General features: G+C 49.1%; 1 protein-coding gene across 1 annotated transcript in view; it reads left to right on the forward strand.

Annotated features, from left to right (window-relative positions):
* Positions 1–17,935, forward strand: part of DNAH14 (dynein axonemal heavy chain 14) — a 163,727-nt gene that overhangs the window by 137,769 nt on the left and 8,023 nt on the right. Inside the window, exons 70-79 of the mRNA XM_053659549.1 lie at positions 2,631–2,867; positions 4,932–5,017; positions 6,089–6,245; positions 7,556–7,766; positions 8,525–8,627; positions 12,092–12,319; positions 13,801–13,998; positions 14,759–14,958; positions 16,524–16,684; positions 17,641–17,837. Of these exons, the coding sequence (XP_053515524.1) occupies positions 2,631–2,867; positions 4,932–5,017; positions 6,089–6,245; positions 7,556–7,766; positions 8,525–8,627; positions 12,092–12,319; positions 13,801–13,998; positions 14,759–14,958; positions 16,524–16,684; positions 17,641–17,837 (1,778 nt within the window). The remainder of the gene's footprint in view (positions 1–2,630; positions 2,868–4,931; positions 5,018–6,088; positions 6,246–7,555; positions 7,767–8,524; positions 8,628–12,091; positions 12,320–13,800; positions 13,999–14,758; positions 14,959–16,523; positions 16,685–17,640; positions 17,838–17,935) is intronic.

The following is a 17,935-nucleotide window of genomic DNA, read 5'->3' on the forward strand; positions in this document are numbered from 1 at the left end:
TTATTATAATTTAGTAATCACATCGATTACTAAATCGATGTGATTATGGAGGCTGAGCAGTCCCACAATCTGTCACCCGTAAGCTGGAGCCCCCGGAGAGCTAGAGGTGTGAGTCGGTGAGAGCCCCCAGGCCCGAAAGCCCCTGGGGGCCTGAGCCAGAGGTGGTACTGCCGCCGTGGTGAATCCTGGGTCCACGGAGCTGAGACTCAGGAGAACACGCGGCTCAGGGGAAGGGAGCGGTGTTGCCCTTTCTCAGTTTTTTTGTCCAAGTTGGGCCCTCGGTGGCTTGGATTTTGCCCACCCATCCACATTGGTGAGGGCGATCTTCAACTCAGTTGCTGACCAGCCCCCGGGACCATCCCAGCCAATTCCTGCAATAAATCTCCTCAGATAGATCGACACATATCCGATTAGTTCTCTTTCTCTGGAGGACCCTCGTAGAGTAACCACAAACAAATCCGTAGAGTACATACAGAGGAAACACAAAGAGGATCGATGGATATATGATTAATCACCAGAAAAAGTGGTGAAATGCAAAGGCAGTAAGAAACAAGAGGAGGGACACTACAAGACACACAGAAAACAGCAAAGTGGCCGTAGCAAGCCCTTCCCCACCCATGATTAATGCAAGTGGGTCAAACTCCCTGATCCACGGACATAGGTCGGCTTAATGGACAAAAACCAGAACACAGCTCTGTGCTCTGGACAGGAGGCTGACTTTAGATTCATAGATACTCCCAGGTTTGCAGCGAAAGGGTGGAGAAGGCTGCTAAGTGAACGGCCGCTGGAGGAGAGTCGAAGCAGGTACACGGACGTAAGAAACAAGTGGGTTTTAACTCAAAAGCTGTTAAAAGAAACAAAGAAGGACGTTATATGATCACAAAAGGGTCGATTCATTAAGACGATACAAAAACTACTAGCTTTTACGCACCACACCTCAGAGCTCCTAATTATGGGAAGCAAACACAGACGGGATTGTGGGCGGACACAGCAGTGACGTGGTGACAATAGGGGCTTCGGTACCCACTTCCCATCTTCCCCGGTAACTCTGCTCTGAAAGGTGCCTGAGATTCTACTGCCCGTGTTTTCTTCCAGGGCTTTTATGGTTTCGAGCCTAACACCTAAGCCTTGAATCCATTCTGGATTTATTCTCGTGTGCGGTGTAGTTTCGTTATTTTAGCACACACCTGTTCAACATCCCCACCACTGTTTGCCGACCAGGCTGTCTTCACCCCATTGTATGTTCTGCCTCCTTTGTTGAACATGGCTTGACTGGTAAGGTGTGCGTTTATTTCTGGGTTCTCTGTTCTTTTCCATTGATCTAAAAGGCCCATGTGCATTTGAAAAGAATGCATATTCTGCTGCCTTGGAGTGAACTGCCCTGAAATCCATCTGGTGTCATATGTCACTTAAGGCTGCTGTCTCCTTGTTGATTTTCTGTCTGGAAGATGTGTCCATTGGCGTCAGTGGGGTGTTAAAACCCCTGACTGTGCCTGCATTACTGCCACTCTCTCCCTGTATGTCCATCGAGGTCTGCTTCATGCATTCAGGTGCTCCTGTGCTGGGTACATAAGTGTTTACAAGGGTTATGTCCTCTTGTTGGATTGCTCCCTTTACCATCACGTACTGTCCTTCTCTGTCTCTTCTATAGCCTTTGTTTCAAAGACCGTTTTTTTCCAGATATAAGAGTTGCTACCTCAGGGGGTTTTTCTTCCATTTGCACGAAATCTCTTTCTCCATCCCCTGACTTTTAGCCCGTGTGTGCCTTTCATTCCGAGGTGTATCTCTTGTAGACAACAGACACACGGGAGCTCCCTTGTAGGTAATTAGCTGTCACTCTCGTGTGCTCTTAAGAGTCTCTGGTCATTAACTTTTGCCATGTTAATTAGGATGTGTCTTGGAGCGGGCCTCTTTGTGTCCATCTTGTTTTGGACTCTCTGTGCTTCCTGGACTTGTATGTCCTGTTCCTTCACCAGGTTAGGGAAGTTTTCTATTATTATTTCTTCAAAGACTTCTCGATCCCTTGCTCACTCTCTCTTTCTCCCTCCGGCGTCCCCGTGATGTAGACGTTATTACACTTTGTGTTGTCCCAGAACGCCCACTGATGGATAAGTGGATAAACCAAATGTAGTGGATACATACTGTGGAATAGTATCCAAGCTTAACAAAGGAAATCCTGTCACATGCTACGTCATGGATGAAACTTGAGGACATGCTAAGAGAAATAGGCCAGTGACAAGGCAAATACTCCGTGGTTCCACTTACATAAGGTATCGAAGGAAATCAAACTGATAAAAAACCAAAAAGTAGAATGGTGGTTACCAGGGGCTGGGGGAGGGGAAGAGGGTTGTTTAATGTGTACAGAGCCACAGCATTGCAGAAAAACTTCCAAATACGTTTCACAACAACATGAATATACTTAACTCTTCTGAACCATACCCTTAAAATGGTTACGATGGTAAATTTTCTCTCTTTGCCACAATACAAACATTGCCCTTCGGGTAATTAACTGTCACACAGAATAGCTTCCCCCCAACAGCAGGTGTTCACTGAGCACCTGCTTCGCGACGCAGCAGGGCGGGTGAGGGCCGGCTCCCCAGCGGGCCCACTCCCCCTTCCTTCTCCACCAGGCTTGTACGAGAGGCTCAGGGACGGGCACCTGGCGTGGCTCTCGGGCCCCAGGTGGACGCAGAGCCAGCACGCCAGCAGCCAGCTGGAGCCCTTCGCCCTGCTGTGCGAATCCCTGCTGTCCAACGCGCCGCAGTGGGACGCTTTCCGAAACAGCGAGGCTGTCTACGTCCTGATGAGCAGGCCTTTCCCTTCGGAAAGCGCTTCGCACGAGGAAGGTAGGAGATCGGGGGAGGGAGGTAAGCAAGCGCTCGGCGTCTCCATCTCGGTCGGTCATGTCTGTGTCTGTAAGATGACCCGAGTTCAATACCCTCTGTCCTGAAAAGTTGAGGCGGAGCGTGACTATGCCGCCGGCACGCCCTGCGTTCTCTGGTCCTCGTGACAGTCGTGTGAGCCGGTCCTGGTGAACGTGGGCGCTGCTGACAAAGACTCCAGTGAGGTCGAGACTTCAGCGGGGAACCCCACCCCTCACCGTTCCTCAGACCACAGGGGCCTCGCTCCTGAATCCAGACAGGCCTGCGTATGTAAAGATGTGTGGTATATGGAACAGGTGTGTTTTATATTTTTATAAAGCAGGTACGTGTTTTAAAATCACAGAGGAAATAGAACTTACTTTAAATGATTTGCTATTTTTAGCGTATCTTTTCCTCTTTTTTCCCCCCTCCCTCTTTGAACTCTCCTCCTTCCTGCCACGGCCTCCTCCGTGCTGCTGCCGAATTTCTGCCACAGTCTCCAACTGTGTTTCCAGTTACGCTTCTGCGGTAACATCGACAGCACGACACGTATTTCTTTTGCTTTTATATTTTTTCTATGGTAACAGTTTCTGCCAGAAAGTCCACAATAATTTATACTCCCAACAGCAAGCTACGTGTGCCCATTATCCAAGAGGAGTTTTGAATTTTTTACCTGTTGCCAATCTGAAAAGTTTAAACTGCTCCGACCCGAATGTCCCTATTAGCTAAAAAAATACCTTTTCAGATGTCGGAGTTGCCTATTCATGTACGTAGCCCAGTTTTCTACTGGATGGTTTATCTTTTTTGTCCATTTGTAAAAATCCTGTCAGTCTAAAAGATGATTTTTTGTTTTGTTAAAAAGTATGAACCTCTTTATTCGAGTATTTTTCAAAATGTGTTTTATCTGTTGGATTCATTTATAGTATCTATACCACACAAATGTTTAAATGTTTGAACATAAATGTTCAGTTATGTCTATTTTTTTTTTTCTTTTAGAGCTTCTTCCCAGTTTTCATTAAGATGTTCTCTTCCTCTTCTAGAGTTTTCTCTCTGGGCCATTACTATTTCATTTTGTTGCATTTTTACTATTCTATTTTGGATTCATCATTTATTATATTATGGGATGGGCTGATAACTTTTATTTAAAGAAACTTTTTACCGGCCTGTTTTGTAAAGTGAAGCTCTTTTTCTTGTTCAAATGATCCCAAATTTACTAATTTTTAAATAATTTTAATGTATCATGGACTTTTTTAAAGATCGACAAACCTATTTTAGTTACAATCAGAAAAGCTACTTCTTTCGTCAAAGTTGCGTGTAGACATTGGGAAAACAGAAGTGGGAGGGAGGCAGAAATGACAGCCGCAGCCACGCCGGTCAGCGCCCAGCACCCGGAGGCGTCCCGGCCCGCAGGAGCAGGGCCCACAGGAGCCTGCCGACGCGCCGAGAGGGGTCCGGGTTAAAAAACGTACATGTGTAGCATGAAGTTTTTCAGAACTTCGACAGTTTTGCTGCATTTTCATTTGGTGCTCATTTCCTATAAGTAGAGTATGAACATACATCTCTAACCTCTAAAGTTACTAGTTTATACGGGGTGGGGCAAAAGTATGTTTACAGTTGTTCCTATGGAAAAGAATGCAATCATTAATAAATAACAATACCAGAATAAACTCTGTTCCACATACTCAGAACTGTCACCTCCTTCGCCCCGCCCTGTGTTCATCAGAAAAACAGCCCCCGCCCAGGAGCAGGTGCTAAAGTGGTCGCCGGGCCCTTCGCTGCTCATTGTTTTCCTTCAGCTGCCCATCATCTCCTTAGACCGACTTTACAGTCTCGCCACCAGGGCCAAATTGAATCTAAATCTACCTTAATGTCTACCTCCTCTGCGAGTTTAAAGACAGTTAGTGATACTGCAAATTCTATAGAACTAAAGCTCCACTGTACAAGAAGGCCAGCATCTTGTTAAACTGTAACTTCACAACTTTATAACAAAAATTTTTCAATCGTGGTATCTTTTAGTGATCCAAAGCATTTGATTGTTAATCTCAGTTTCTTTCTCTGAATTGTATCTAGCTGAACATTTGAATGAAAATGAAGAATTACATAGACCTGTGAATTTTCCCTGGGAGAAACTCACTCCATTTCAAAGACTTATTTTGGTAAGATGCGCTGTGAGCCAGTCGTGGTATTGTACATATTTTGAGCACTTTGTCAGCCACTAACACCGTCAAACCTAAAACCGTATGAGCAAAACATCGATTGCCCCAGCTGCCATTTAGAGGGAAGCACCTTCTCTCCATATGAATGTGTCCTTTCGTGGAGGGAATCCAGTTAGAGGGACATTCCCGGCAGCCCTCTGTCCCCTCCGTCACTCCTCCCTAGAGAGCAGGAAGGACTTCCAAGGTGGGTAATCTGAGGGACAGACTCTGCGTCCCTCAGGGGACCTGCCTGCCTCCCGAAAGCACAGGTTCTGCTCTGCTTCTTAGCTGTGCTGGAGTGGGTTTCTGAGATGGCCGCCGCGTGAAAATGTGTGGCCACAGCCACATCACGGGACTTTAAAGCCCAGGCTGCCTTACCTTCTCCCAATAAGCTCCAGGCGTTTGGGTTTCTGAGCTGGAAACTTCATGAGCATAGTGACCCTATCTTCCAAACCCCCAGTCAGAAGGCCTGGGCTGGCAAAGTGCTGAGGGACATAGGGAGAAACTGAGGTCAAATATTGGAAACTGGGTCTGACCTGTGCGAGTCAGAAATCGAGATTGCCACACAAGAGGTTAAGTTAGAAGATACTAGAAAGAAGGTTCAGTCCAGGGAAGACCAATATCATGGGGCAAGGCCTTTGTCTAGTTTATTCCCCTCTCTCTATTGCTACAGCCTGTTGGACAGCAAAGAGAGGGGAAGATGGCAATATGGGGCACGTGGTCACAGTGACAATTTCCAGAACTAGTTGTAGCTGCTTAGAAAAGAGCCAGTCAAATTGAACTCAGCAGAACTCCCATTTCTTTGATCCACCCCTCATTTTCTTCCCCACCCCTCAGAAAACAAGTCCTCGGGTTAAAAACCAGAACAGTGGGAACTTTTATAAATGCTGGCTTGGTGGGTGGAGCGAAGTGGGAGCCAGCAGTAGGGAGGTGACGGAGGAGCCCCGTCATACGTGAGAGCACAGGGTGTCCCGGGGACGGTGCCAACGCCTTAACCTGTGTTTCTCTCCTTCTTCCTGGTTTTTCTTTCAGATAAAAATTCTTAGACCAGAACAATTAAAGAGCGCAGTGAGAAAGTTTATAACCGAAAGACTAGGAAGTGAAGACATTTACAGAAGTGGACTTAATCTGAAAGAATCGTACAGAGAGTCCAGCGCCAGGACCCCCCTGGTGCTTATTCACGCGCACGGTAAGCTGTCCGGTGCCGGGTAAGACAACCTCACAACTTGTCAGAAGACGCAGGGAAGCGGGCTCTGTGTCGGGTCGTTCTGCGTTTAAAACGGGTTCCCATTCTCGTGAGTATTTGGGAAAGGGACAGATTAAAATTTTAAAGTATATTAAGAAAGGACCTTTCTAGAAATGTAGAAGAACAAAGAGAAATAAGGCTTCACATGTATGGGAGAATTTATCAGCACTCTGTCTGTGCAGAAAATATCCCCAAGCTCTTATGATTCAATAGAAAGTTACGATTTCCCTTGCACTTATTACCCGTTGTAAGTAACATTGACTCATGAAAAATATATGTGTTATAAAATAAACTATCAGAAATTGGTCCTGCTGATATTGGGCCAGCCCTTACATTCCTCAAAACTCCAAATGCTTTTCCTTTTCTCTTTCTTATCTTCGACCTACAGACCCAAAGCAAAATATTTTCTTCATCCATCTATTGTTCTTCATCATCTCCGAGTCAAACATGTGTTTAGGATTCACCACTTTCAAACTTCAATTCTTATACAAGAAACTGTATAATAATTTTGGGCAAAAATCTCGTCCAACATGCCTGCGCCTGGAGGTTTCTCAGCTGAAACCCTTCCGTGGCAGGGATGCCAGACTCACTTTCCCCGGGGGCCACATCAGCCTCGGGGTGGCCCTGAAAGAGCCGGATGTAACTTAGGACTGTGTACATGTAACTCCTCCTTAACTAGGGGCAAGGAGCTCGGCGCTGCCACCAGGTAGAAACAAGGCGCCAGGCCGGATAAAACAAGGTGGGGGCCGGGTTTGATCCACAGGCCATGTGTTCGCCCCTGTGCTGTAGAGCCGCTGGCTGTGTGCCCGGCGCGCTCTCAATATCTGTGTCCCTTTCTCGAGGACAGAGCCCTAGGTGGCAGCCAGAGCTCTAGCCGTCACGAATCCATGTTGTAATGAACGGGATGGAGGAAAAGAACAATCACACAAATGTTAACAAACTTGGCTGCCAACATCTACTTACAAAACTTAGATGCCTGCAGCTAGCAGCAAGAGAGGCTAAAAATAAGGCATCTTAGCCGGGTACACAGCCCACCCAGGGAACACTGGGGTGCAGCTACAGAGGAGGAAGGGACGGGTGAATTGAAGAGGTTAACCGGGAGCGCTGACGCAGGTAGGTGTTATCATCCCCATCGGTTGGAAAGGCTAGGTGACCGCTGCCTCCCGCCAGCACTCAAAATTGCTGAACTGTATTTGTTAAGAGGGAACTGAACGAGCTCACACCTGTGTGGACCTCTCTGCATTGCTCCGCAGGGGTCGACCTCACTGACACCCTCCTGCAGTTTGCACAGGAGCTAAAGGGGACCACCCAGCACGTGACCACCTTGTCCCTGGGCCACAGCCGGGCAGAGAAAGCTAAAGATCTTGTGGCAAAGGCTCTGAGCAGCCGAGAGCAATGGGTCTTCCTCCAGAACTGCCACCTCGCGGCATCCTTTATGCCAACGCTGTGCACGATTGTGGAATCGTAAGTGAGAAGGTTCACCCTCTGGTTTTAGCATCCACGGCTATTTTTGGCTGAATTATTTACCGTATGGTTTGCTGGTGGTGACTTCCAAACTCTGCAGTTCCTTCTAAATTAATTGAGTGAGTCTAGTATGAGGAGAGGATTTTCTTCTCCCCGTTCATCTATCAGTGTGTTCGAGTCGGTGTGGACTCAGGGACTCCTGCTGCACTCAGTGGATTGTGACCCGTTACTGCGTCACTTAGGCTGATGCTCAGTTGTCTCAGACGTGACCACAGGCGTTTTCTTCTTAAACTGTCTCCCCATCTCACCCCTGGTTTTTGATGAGCATATTGTGTTTGTGCTTAGGGAAGCAAAAAAACGAGTTTTTTTAAGATTTTATTTAGTTTTAAAGAGGGGAAGGGAGAGAGAAAGAGAGGGGGAGAAACACTGACCGGCTGCCTCTCGCCCACGCGCCAACCTGGGACCAAACCTGCAACCCAGGCAGGCACCCTGACTGGTAATCGAACCAGCGACCTTTTACTTTGCAGGACGCCCCCCACCCAACCTAGTCACACCAGTCAGGGCCTAAAACCAGTTTTTTAAAACGAGAATTAATGAGTCTTGTGCAACATGAAAGTTCTTAGGATAGTCCAATAAGGTCTTTGATCATTAAAATGATTTCTAAGGTCCCTTAAAACATTGAAATGCTGTGATTCTTGGAACACATTGGCACGGTTTCAGTTTTTCACACCCGTACCTGAACTCTCTTTATTTTGCAGGCTTAGCAGTCCAGATGTGACGGTAGACCCTGAGTTCAGGCTGTGGTTAGGCTCAGAGTCCGATGCCTCCTTTCCAGTCACTATTCTTCAGAAGAGTTTAAAGGTAAGGACAGAGAGTAACAGATCCTGAGGCTGACCGAGGAGCAGTGTTGGAACGTAGGTCACCTTGCATTCGTAATTCGCACTGAAGAAGAGAGTGCTAACTCTCAGGTGCTAGATCCACACCCGGTGCTCAGCCCTCTGCCGCGGACCTGGAGGGACGCCAGAGCAGCAGCAGGCAAGACCCCCACACACACACGGTTCACAGTGTAGATGTTTGTTCGCCCAACAAGGTCCAGTTGTTACAAACCAGAGCGTGGAACGCAGCCCTCTCCCACCCGGCGCTCCCTGCGTCACGGCGCACTGTTAATTCTCTGCAAAGGGGCTGGCAGAGAGCAAGCTGAGATGTTGCGTAAAAAGTCCTGTGACTTCTCCTCATCTCCATCATTGAGTTTCAATAAATGCTAAGACGTGGTCAATTCTGTTCATTAAACAAGTGTCTGATTGACCAAAAGTTGGAGTCCTAATAGCAAGGAAAACATTTTTGATGTGGTTGTGGTAAATAGATGCATAAAACTTTGCGAGGCATTTCCTGAACCATCATCTATGCAGACAGAGATGATAATGATAATTTTCCTGTAAGAGCCTCTGCAAGTGATTAAGGCAAACACTAACACCCCATAAAAATTGACAAAGGACACAAAAGGTCAATAAATACATAAAAAAATAAAAATTCAGCCTGGAGATATCAGAAATGCATATCAAAACAATGAGACACCTTTGATAGCCCATCAAGTTGGCAAAGGTTAAAATATCATTCTGCTGTCATCAGTAACGTTACGGATCCTACAAAAGAACCAGTCTCACACACGGCTCCTAAGCTCATGTCTGAAAGATACTAATGCAGGAAAGAAGGTACTTTTGCAATTTATAGAGAGTCTTACAGTGTCATCCAGTTCCACCAGGTGACCCACTTCTAGGAAAAGACCAAATAAAGTACGGTCTATCTAGAAGACAGAATAGTATGCTGCCACCAACAATAAAATTCTAAAGAAATATTTCATGATAGGAGAGCATGAAATGATTGTGGTAAGAAGCAGAAGGCAAAAACAGGACATAGAACATCATAGAAATTTTACAAAAGAATAAGAAGAGGGAAAGGATCCTATAGAAGCAAAGATGACCAAGTGTCACCTGTAGCCACCCCTAGAGGGCGCTGTTAGCGGTCCTGGGGGCCCAGAGCCACACCTCACTCCCTGTGCCGCTCTGCGGAGCGGCCTGGAACCTGCCCCTCACACGCCTGTGTTTCACACTGGCGGCACGGAGTCCGCGCACGTGACACCGCAGGACACCGTGGGAGTTACAAAAACCCAGAGACCAAGTCCCCAGGAAGGATTTGTTAACGCCCCCCCCCCCCCCGTGTACCCCCCCAGTGGAAGCCTCCAAGTCCGTCTCGAAGGGGGAGGGGCCGCTCTGCCAGGCGGTCCTGTCGGCTCCAAGTTTCACCAGTAGAGTCCCACCCCCGCGGTCCGAACCCCACTGTGCATGCACGGGGTACCTGGGCCCCCACTATGTCTCCCCGTGGGCACCGGAGCTGCTCTGTGAATAAGTAATTAGTCTGATCCAGGATCTCAGGTCCATGTGCCCACACATCCTGTATCTGTGTACCCACACACATCGACACATGTCATGACATATCCACACAACTTTACATAAGTGTGCTCATGGCCACACGGTCAACAAAGCCCCCAACTGACTCTCCCCACTTCACCTCTGCCCCCCTCACTTCAGTTGTCCTAGTGACAAAGTCAACCGACGGGAATTTTTGAATTTTTATTTATTTTTTAGTGATTTATTTTTACTGTATTTTTCCCATTACCATTTATCCTCCTTACACCCTCTTCCACCTCCCCCACCCCACCCCCGCAATCACCACTCTGTTGTCCGTGTCCGTGAGTCCTTCTGTGCTCCGTCCCTCCACCCCACAGACCTGAGCCCCCTGGAGCTGTCAGCCTGCTCTCTCCCTGAGCCCACCTCTATCTTGCTTGTTAGTTCAGAGTGTTCATTAGATTCCACATATCAGTGAAATCGCGTGGTACTTGACTTTCTCTGACTGGCTTATCCACTTAGCATAATGCTCTACAGGTCCTTCCATGCAGTCGAAAAGGGTAAAATTTTCTTTTTTACGGCCAAGTAGTATTCCATTGTGTAAATGTCCCATAGTTGTTTTATCCACTCATCTACTGATGGGCACTTGGGCTGCTTCCGCATCTTGGCAATTGTAAACAATGCTGCATTGAACATAGGGGTGCAAATATTCTTTCAAATTCGTGTTTTGGGTTTCTTCAAATAAATTCCCAGAAGTGGAATTGCTGGGTTACAAGGCAGTTCCGTTTCTAATTTTTTGAGCAGTATCTCCATACTGCTTTCCATGCAGAAGTGTTTCCTTCTCCACATCCTCACCAGCACCTGTTTGTTGATTTATTGATGGTGGCCACTCTGACCGGTGTGAGGTGATATTTCACTGTGGTTCTTTAATTTGCATTTCTCTGATGATTAGTGATATTGAACATGTTTTTATATGTCTATTTGACCATCTGAATGTCCTCTTTTTGGAGAAGTAGCTAGTCAGGTCATTTGCCCATTTTTTAATTGGATTGTTTGGGTTTTTTGTTTGTTTTTATTTTTTGGTGTTGAGTTTTGTAAGTTCTTTATAAATTTTGGATATGAACCCCTTATCAGGTGTATTGGTGAATGCTCTCCCATTCTGTGGGTTGTCTTCTTATTTTGTTGATGGTTTCTATTGCTGTGCAAAAACTTGTTAGTTTGATCTAGTCCCATTTGTCTATTTTTTCTTTTGTTTCTCTTGCCTAAGGAGATACGTCAGCAAAAATATTGCGGCAGGCTATGTCCAAGATTGTCCTGTCTGTGTTTTCTTCTAGGATTTTTATGGTTTTGGGTCTAACATTTAAGTCTTTAATCCATTTTGAATTTATTTTGCATGTGGCAAAAAGCTATGAAAAGGTGGTTTAGTTTCACTTTTCTGCATGTATCCAATTTTCCCAACACCATTTACTGAATACACTGCCTTTAGTCTATGGCATGTTTTTGCCTCCTCTGTCAAATGTTGACTATAAAGGCGTAGGTCTGTCCCCAAGCTTTCCATTCTGGTCCACTGAGCCATGTGTCTGTTTCTATGCCAGCGCCATGCTGTTTTGATTACTATTGCCTTACAGTATAGTTTAATATTAGGTCATGTGATCCTTCCAACTTTGTTCTTTTTCAAGGTTGCTGTTGCTCTGGGGGCCTTTTGCAATTCCATATAAACTTTTGGAATAATTGTTCTAGTTCCAAGAAATGCATCATTGGTATCTCGATAGGCATTGCCTTGAATCTATAGATTACCACTGAGTCTCGAAAAGTCCCATTCTCAGCTAGTTCTCTCACCAGTGCTGTGCGAGAGTCACCCCCGGTCCTGCTGCCGCATCTGTCCTCACATGCTGCTGTTTTCCCACATTTGTTTTAAAGGTCACAGTGGAAAGGCCCGTAGGATTGAAAAGTAATTTACTGAAGATGCTTGGATACAGTGGTAGTGGAGAGGTGACGGAAGAAATATTTGAAAAACCTGACTGCGGACCATGGTGGAAAAAACTTTTATTTGGCTTATGTTTTTTCAATGCCGTGGTCAATGAAAGGAAAAAATATGGAATATTCGGGTGGAATATTGATTGCGACTTTAGGCCTTCAGACTTTAAGGTACGTGTGGTATCTTCAAAATAAACACTAATAAGAAATAAATAACAGTCTAATACAAACCAAGCACCTTTTTTGTGGTAGTACAGGAATGAGCTCTGTGAGTGAAAAAAAGGATGTTTAAAAGAGTGGACTTTGAAGCCAGTGGTTCTGGAATCAAATCATATGTCCACTGCCTTCAGCTCAGCAAGTGTTTACTGAGCTGGGCAAGCTGGTTCACCTCCCTGGGTCGTGGTGTCCTTGGCGGAAAGCGGCAGGGCCAGGGAGGGGAGGGCAAGCATCAGCACCTGCGTTGAAGGCAGTTATAGGAGGCGGACTGGTTAACGTAAGTGAAGGGCGGAGGGCCGTTCCCAACACAGACACATCGCTGCAGAAGGGCCTTCACTTACCCACACGAAGCGAGAGGGAGCACCCGGACCCACTGTGGGAGGAAAAGCCCCGCGCATAGCCCTGCTGTGCTGTTCTCTGTGTGTAACTTCTCTATGTGCTCCCCTGTTGTGGCCTGTTTGCCTTGTTGCCACAGCAGGCACGTGGTGCCACCTGCTTAAAGGTTCCCCAGGGCCACTTTTCTGCCTGCAGGTTCCTGCACCACCATGGCCTTAACTGCCGGTTCATGTCTCTGTTCCAGCAGATGCCCAAAAAACTTCCCAAGGAGAATCCTGATTCTGCCTCTGGGTATCTGTCACCTGGGCCTACCTTAGATGGGCGCCCCTTCCCTCTCTTCCCTGCCCTTGTGGGGCCTTTCCGTTCCCACAGGAGGCCTCGGGCTCACGCACTCAGCCTGGCAGAGAACAGGCGTTGGCCCCTAAGCAGGAACAGCTGCACTCTGGGCGCCTGTCCAGACCTCACTCCAAGCTTCATTATGGGCAGACGGTACATTGGTAAAGAGAACCAGCCGTGCCGTGTAGGAGACGAGGGGTCACCGCGCCTCTGGCGTGGCAAACATCAGAGCAGCTTTGCTGGTGGGAAAGAAACAAACTGCCCTGTTACTTTTCATTCCTGTGCACACATGGAAAACGATCTTGCTTTTCTCTTCTATTTCCTGTGCTCTTTCTCTCTCTGGCTGCCAGATCTCCCGGATGCATCATGTTTCTCGGGCTGCCCTTGCGGCTCGGGTCCAGGTTTGGGGGGCCCCCCTGACAGCAGATGCATTGGAGGAAACGCACGTCAAGGTGGACTGAGCCCTCCAGGCTGAGGGGTCGCTCTGGTCAGAGTGGCAGTGCCCCTCGGAAACACCCCGCCCTGCGGGGACAGGGCGTCCCCTCCCCCGGGAGGGTCTGTGCCCAAGCACAGTGTCCCACCCAGCAGCAGGTCCCCTCCTCACCGACAGGGTGGTACAGAGACCCGCCGGCCCACCCAGCTCCGCGGCGCTAGCAGCCAGGATTTCTAGACCGCTGTGTGAGAGTCGCTGATGTGATGTCCAAACACCAAAGTAAGCTGGAAACACATACTGAAATACCAAAAACTGGTGGGTTTTTTCAAAGGTTGCCATGATGGTGCTAGAAAACGCCCTGACCCAGCAGTCGGCCGTGCCCTGGCGGATGCTGCGCTGCCAGATCGGGGACGTGATTTACGGGGGCCGGGTGACCGACCCCTGGGACCAGCGGTGCCTGAACATCCTCCTCCACAAATTCTGTAACCCCGACCTGCTGACAGACAACTTCAGTTTCTCCAGTGTGGAGGTGAGAGAGGCATCGGTGTCTTTCTGCGACTGATTTTAAACTACTGGTGAAGCATTTAAAATCCGCACTTACATCAGTGCTGACGTTCCCTTCTGGCGGTTTTTATTAACTTGCAGAATTACAGAATTAACTGACCATCACTGTCTCGATCACTGTTTTGTCCATCCGGGCCCTGCTCCCCTTGCAGAGCCTCTGACCAGCCAGCGCTGGTTTCAGCTCCTGACCAGGAAGACACACACTGGTAAACCAGGAGAAAGAGCTGTTTTTCTCCCATTAAATAACTTTCCTTTTTTTCCTTTTTTTTTAACTTATTTTCTTTGTAACTGGAAGTCTGTAGCTTTTGACAACATCCACCCATTCCTGAGTGGTCCGTTGTTCTTAAGCTCTTGTGCTCTCTCTCTCTCTCTTTCTCTCGTTGATTCTGTAGGTTTTACTGAAGTAAAACGATTGGTTCAGGCGTGAGTGTGTCCACTCTCCAGGGGACACTTGACCAAGGCCCCGGGACCCCAGCACAACCCTAGCCTTACTTGTCTGTCTTTCCTCCTCTCTCGTCCCAATGAGAACACTAGCTGGGCGTGTCATGCAGCTGCGCGTTCCAGGGCAGTGGCCCCGAGGTAGCTTTTGGTAGAAATTTCTAGAACACACCACCTACAAATAAGAAGAGCCTTCTGTGTAAAATGTCATGGGCAAATACTGTCTTCGTGCATTACTGAAAGGACATACCTCACTAGGCGAAAAGTGACATTTTAAAATTTTTCAGCTACATCAGCCGGTGCCAGAACCGGCATGCATGAAGGATTACGTGCGCATTATCCAGGCCTTGCCGGACGATGACCCTCACGAGCTTTTAGGGCTGCACCCTGAGGCCATGAGGGGCTTCAGGGAGACCCAGAGCCAGAATTTCGTCAACCATCTCATTGCCCTGCAACCGAGAGCCACCCCAGTCAGCCTCATGATCAGGTGAGACTCACTGTCGTCAGTTAAATGTTAAAACGTATTATTAAAAGCTATTAAAACATCCCTTTGAAGAGCTGTAGCACAAAATTTATAGAAAAGTAGAATCTAAAATTACACTTGAAAGGCATAAAACCTGATTCTCTGAATGACACAGAAGCCAGAGTACACACACGTATGAATTACCAAGCATGTAGTAGGTGCTCAGTAAATCTTTGCTGAGTGAGTTATTGAACTGTACCTGGTAAGCTGTGTTTTTAAAACAAGTTTGTTTGAATATGAAAAGTCATTTCCCTTCTGCGGAACAGGGAAGAATAAGGCAGCACAGTCAGTCAAGAGGAGGGAGCCCTGCTTTTATTGTTTTTTTTTAAGATTTTGTTTCTTTATTTTAATGAGATGGAAAGGGAGGGATAAAGAGAAGAGAGAAATATCCACGTGTGAGAGAAACATCTATTGGCTGCCTCTTGCCTGTACCCCAGTCAGGGACCGAACCTGCAACCCAGGCACATGGCCCTGACTAGAAATCGAACTGACGACCCTTCACTTTGTGGGACCATCCGACCACCTGAGCCACGCCAGTTAAAGTCCCATGTCAGTTTTACCTCCTATTAGCTCCTTGACCAAGGTCACGCTGGCTCCACATCCGTTTCCGGCTCATCCCTGAGTGGAGGCAGGTCTACCCGGTGAGGCCGCACTGAGACTCCAGGGGTACAGCACGTGCCCCCGTGTTCTCGGGGCCCCTCAGCCCGTGACTGTAAAGTACGACCGTGGTGGCCGAAGCCCTCGATGTTGCCAACGGGGTCATTCCGCCCCTCCCTGCCCAACCGCGGGAACCACAGTGGGTGGATTCCACAGGGCAGCCCTCCTCCTGACATCAGACACCCAGCAGGATGACAAAGCGAGGACACAGGCCACCTCCCGAGAGCTGTCACCTGGCTGAGAAGCCCCCTGCATCACCATGGCTCCTGGCTTCTCACTGAGGACGACACCCCCCGGCGGTGTGACACCTGGGACGCTTGTTGGGAAACCAGTGCCCGGCAGGGAGAGGAGTGCGCACTCCCGCCATCCTCCCTGGGCCCTGGCGCCCCCTCTCGACCAGGGTCCAAGGAGCTCCCCCACGTCGGTGCCGCTCCGCCGCCCCCTCACCCAGACCTGCAGCACAGGCGCTGTCCTGCCGCCGCCACCCACTGAGCATGTGACGGGACATGGTGCACACACAGGGACCTGGCCCCCAGGCGAACGACCCGCGAGGCGACCTGAGCGCACCCCGGCTGCCTCTCTTCCCCCGGGTCTCGGTGTTTCCTGCATGCAGACGGACCGAGACGGCAGCACTTGCACAGAGAAATCTGAAGAAAGCGTCAGAAACGCCTGTGTCCTTGCAGGTGTCCAAGGGGTGCGGACCAGTTTTCTCATCTGTGAAACGTGACGGACGCCATGGCCCCCACGAGGCTCCCTCTCGTGGCACTGGGGTTCTGTCCCGCGGCTGTGTTTGCCTCGGGTGGGACTGAATTCGGCAGGGCCCTCCCCCCACCCAAGGACACACGTCACCCCTCTCCTCCTTCCTCTCGCAGCCGGGAGAAGAGTGAGGACGAACTGGTGATGGGAATCGTATCCGACCTGCAGAAGCGGCTGCCGCTGACCGTGGAGCGGGAGGAAAGCACGGGACCTCAGAGCACGCTGAGGGGCGTTATGTCGAGCCCCTTTTGGGAGTCCCTTTGTAAAAATCTCAAAGGTGAGCACGGCCCGAGCCTCCCCCGTCCCCACAGCCCCCTCAGCAGAGGACATCACAGCAGTGCGGGGGCCGAGAGCAGATGGATGGAAAGAAAGCCGGATCCTCGCTCCCTCTGTCTCCCGGTTGGAAGCTGAAGAGCAGAGAAGAAAATGACACTGGGGGTTTCTTTGGTTTTGGGGGGCGGGTTTGGAGGGCGTGCAAGTGATGGCCCCCAGACTAAGAGGAAGGAAATAATCACCGTAGCAACGGAAGGCAGCGGGTGTGCTCGGGAGATTCTGGAAAGCGCGGAGGCCCCTGCCGTCCTGGCCTCTCTGCCTCGGGGGGCGGCACCAGGGCACGAGGGCCCAGCCGGCTGCTGATGCGACCCTCGGGGGCGGGGGTGGACGACACGGGCGAACCTGGGCATCCAGGGTCAGCTCCAGGCCCAGCTCTGAGGCCCCGAAGTTTCAGACTGTGGTAAGTTGCCCAGTGAAATTCTCAACGTCCACGTTTTAACCCTTTAAAAGAGATTCATTTGGGAACCAATTGTTGAGCAATAGTCTGTCAGAACAGCACTCACTGCATCCAGATCGGGCTGGGCAAAGGCTGCAGGCTAACATGATTTTCACCTGGTTTTGAATGGGTGGAGGAAAAAAGTTTGTGACAGATACGTATTGCAAGGCAATCGAATCTGAGTGCCCACAAGTCAGGCCGTGCGGGACCACAGCCTCGCCGTCCATTTTCCTGCCACCTGCCCGCATTCACGCCGAGGTGGGCGTGGGGGCCATGGGTAGGGGGGGAGTGGTTGTGACCCGGACAGTGTGGCCCACTGAGCCGAGCCAGTGACCAAGCGGCCTTCCTCGAAAGAGGGTCTTCAGTTCCTGCTCTAGACCAATGAAACTCCTCTCACTTCCAGCCCCTGTGTGTCTCCATTTTATCTGAAAGGTATCATCATTTTATCTCTTGTTTTGATCCAGGCTACGACCCCCTGATCCATAGCGTCTTGCTAGCCTTTTTGAAGCAAGAAATGGAACGATTTGATAAGTTATTGTTTGTTATCCACGAGTCTCTGAAGGACCTTCAACTTGCCATAAGAGGAGAGACCATCCTCAGCCAGGACCTGGAGGAGACGCAAGAGTCTCTCCTGAAGTCGGCGGTGCCGCCGCTGTGGCAGGTAGGCGGCCGTCACGGCCCGCGTCCCCTCGCTCGGTGCAAACGTGGGTTCCAGCGGCAGGGAAGGAATACCACGTGCCCACTGAAAGATGCTGCCAT

Source organism: Artibeus jamaicensis, unplaced genomic scaffold (assembly GCF_021234435.1).
Source record: "Artibeus jamaicensis isolate MK-2021 breed Jamaican fruit bat unplaced genomic scaffold, CSHL_Jam_final scaffold_754, whole genome shotgun sequence".
NCBI classification, from domain to species: Eukaryota; Metazoa; Chordata; class Mammalia; order Chiroptera; family Phyllostomidae; genus Artibeus; species Artibeus jamaicensis.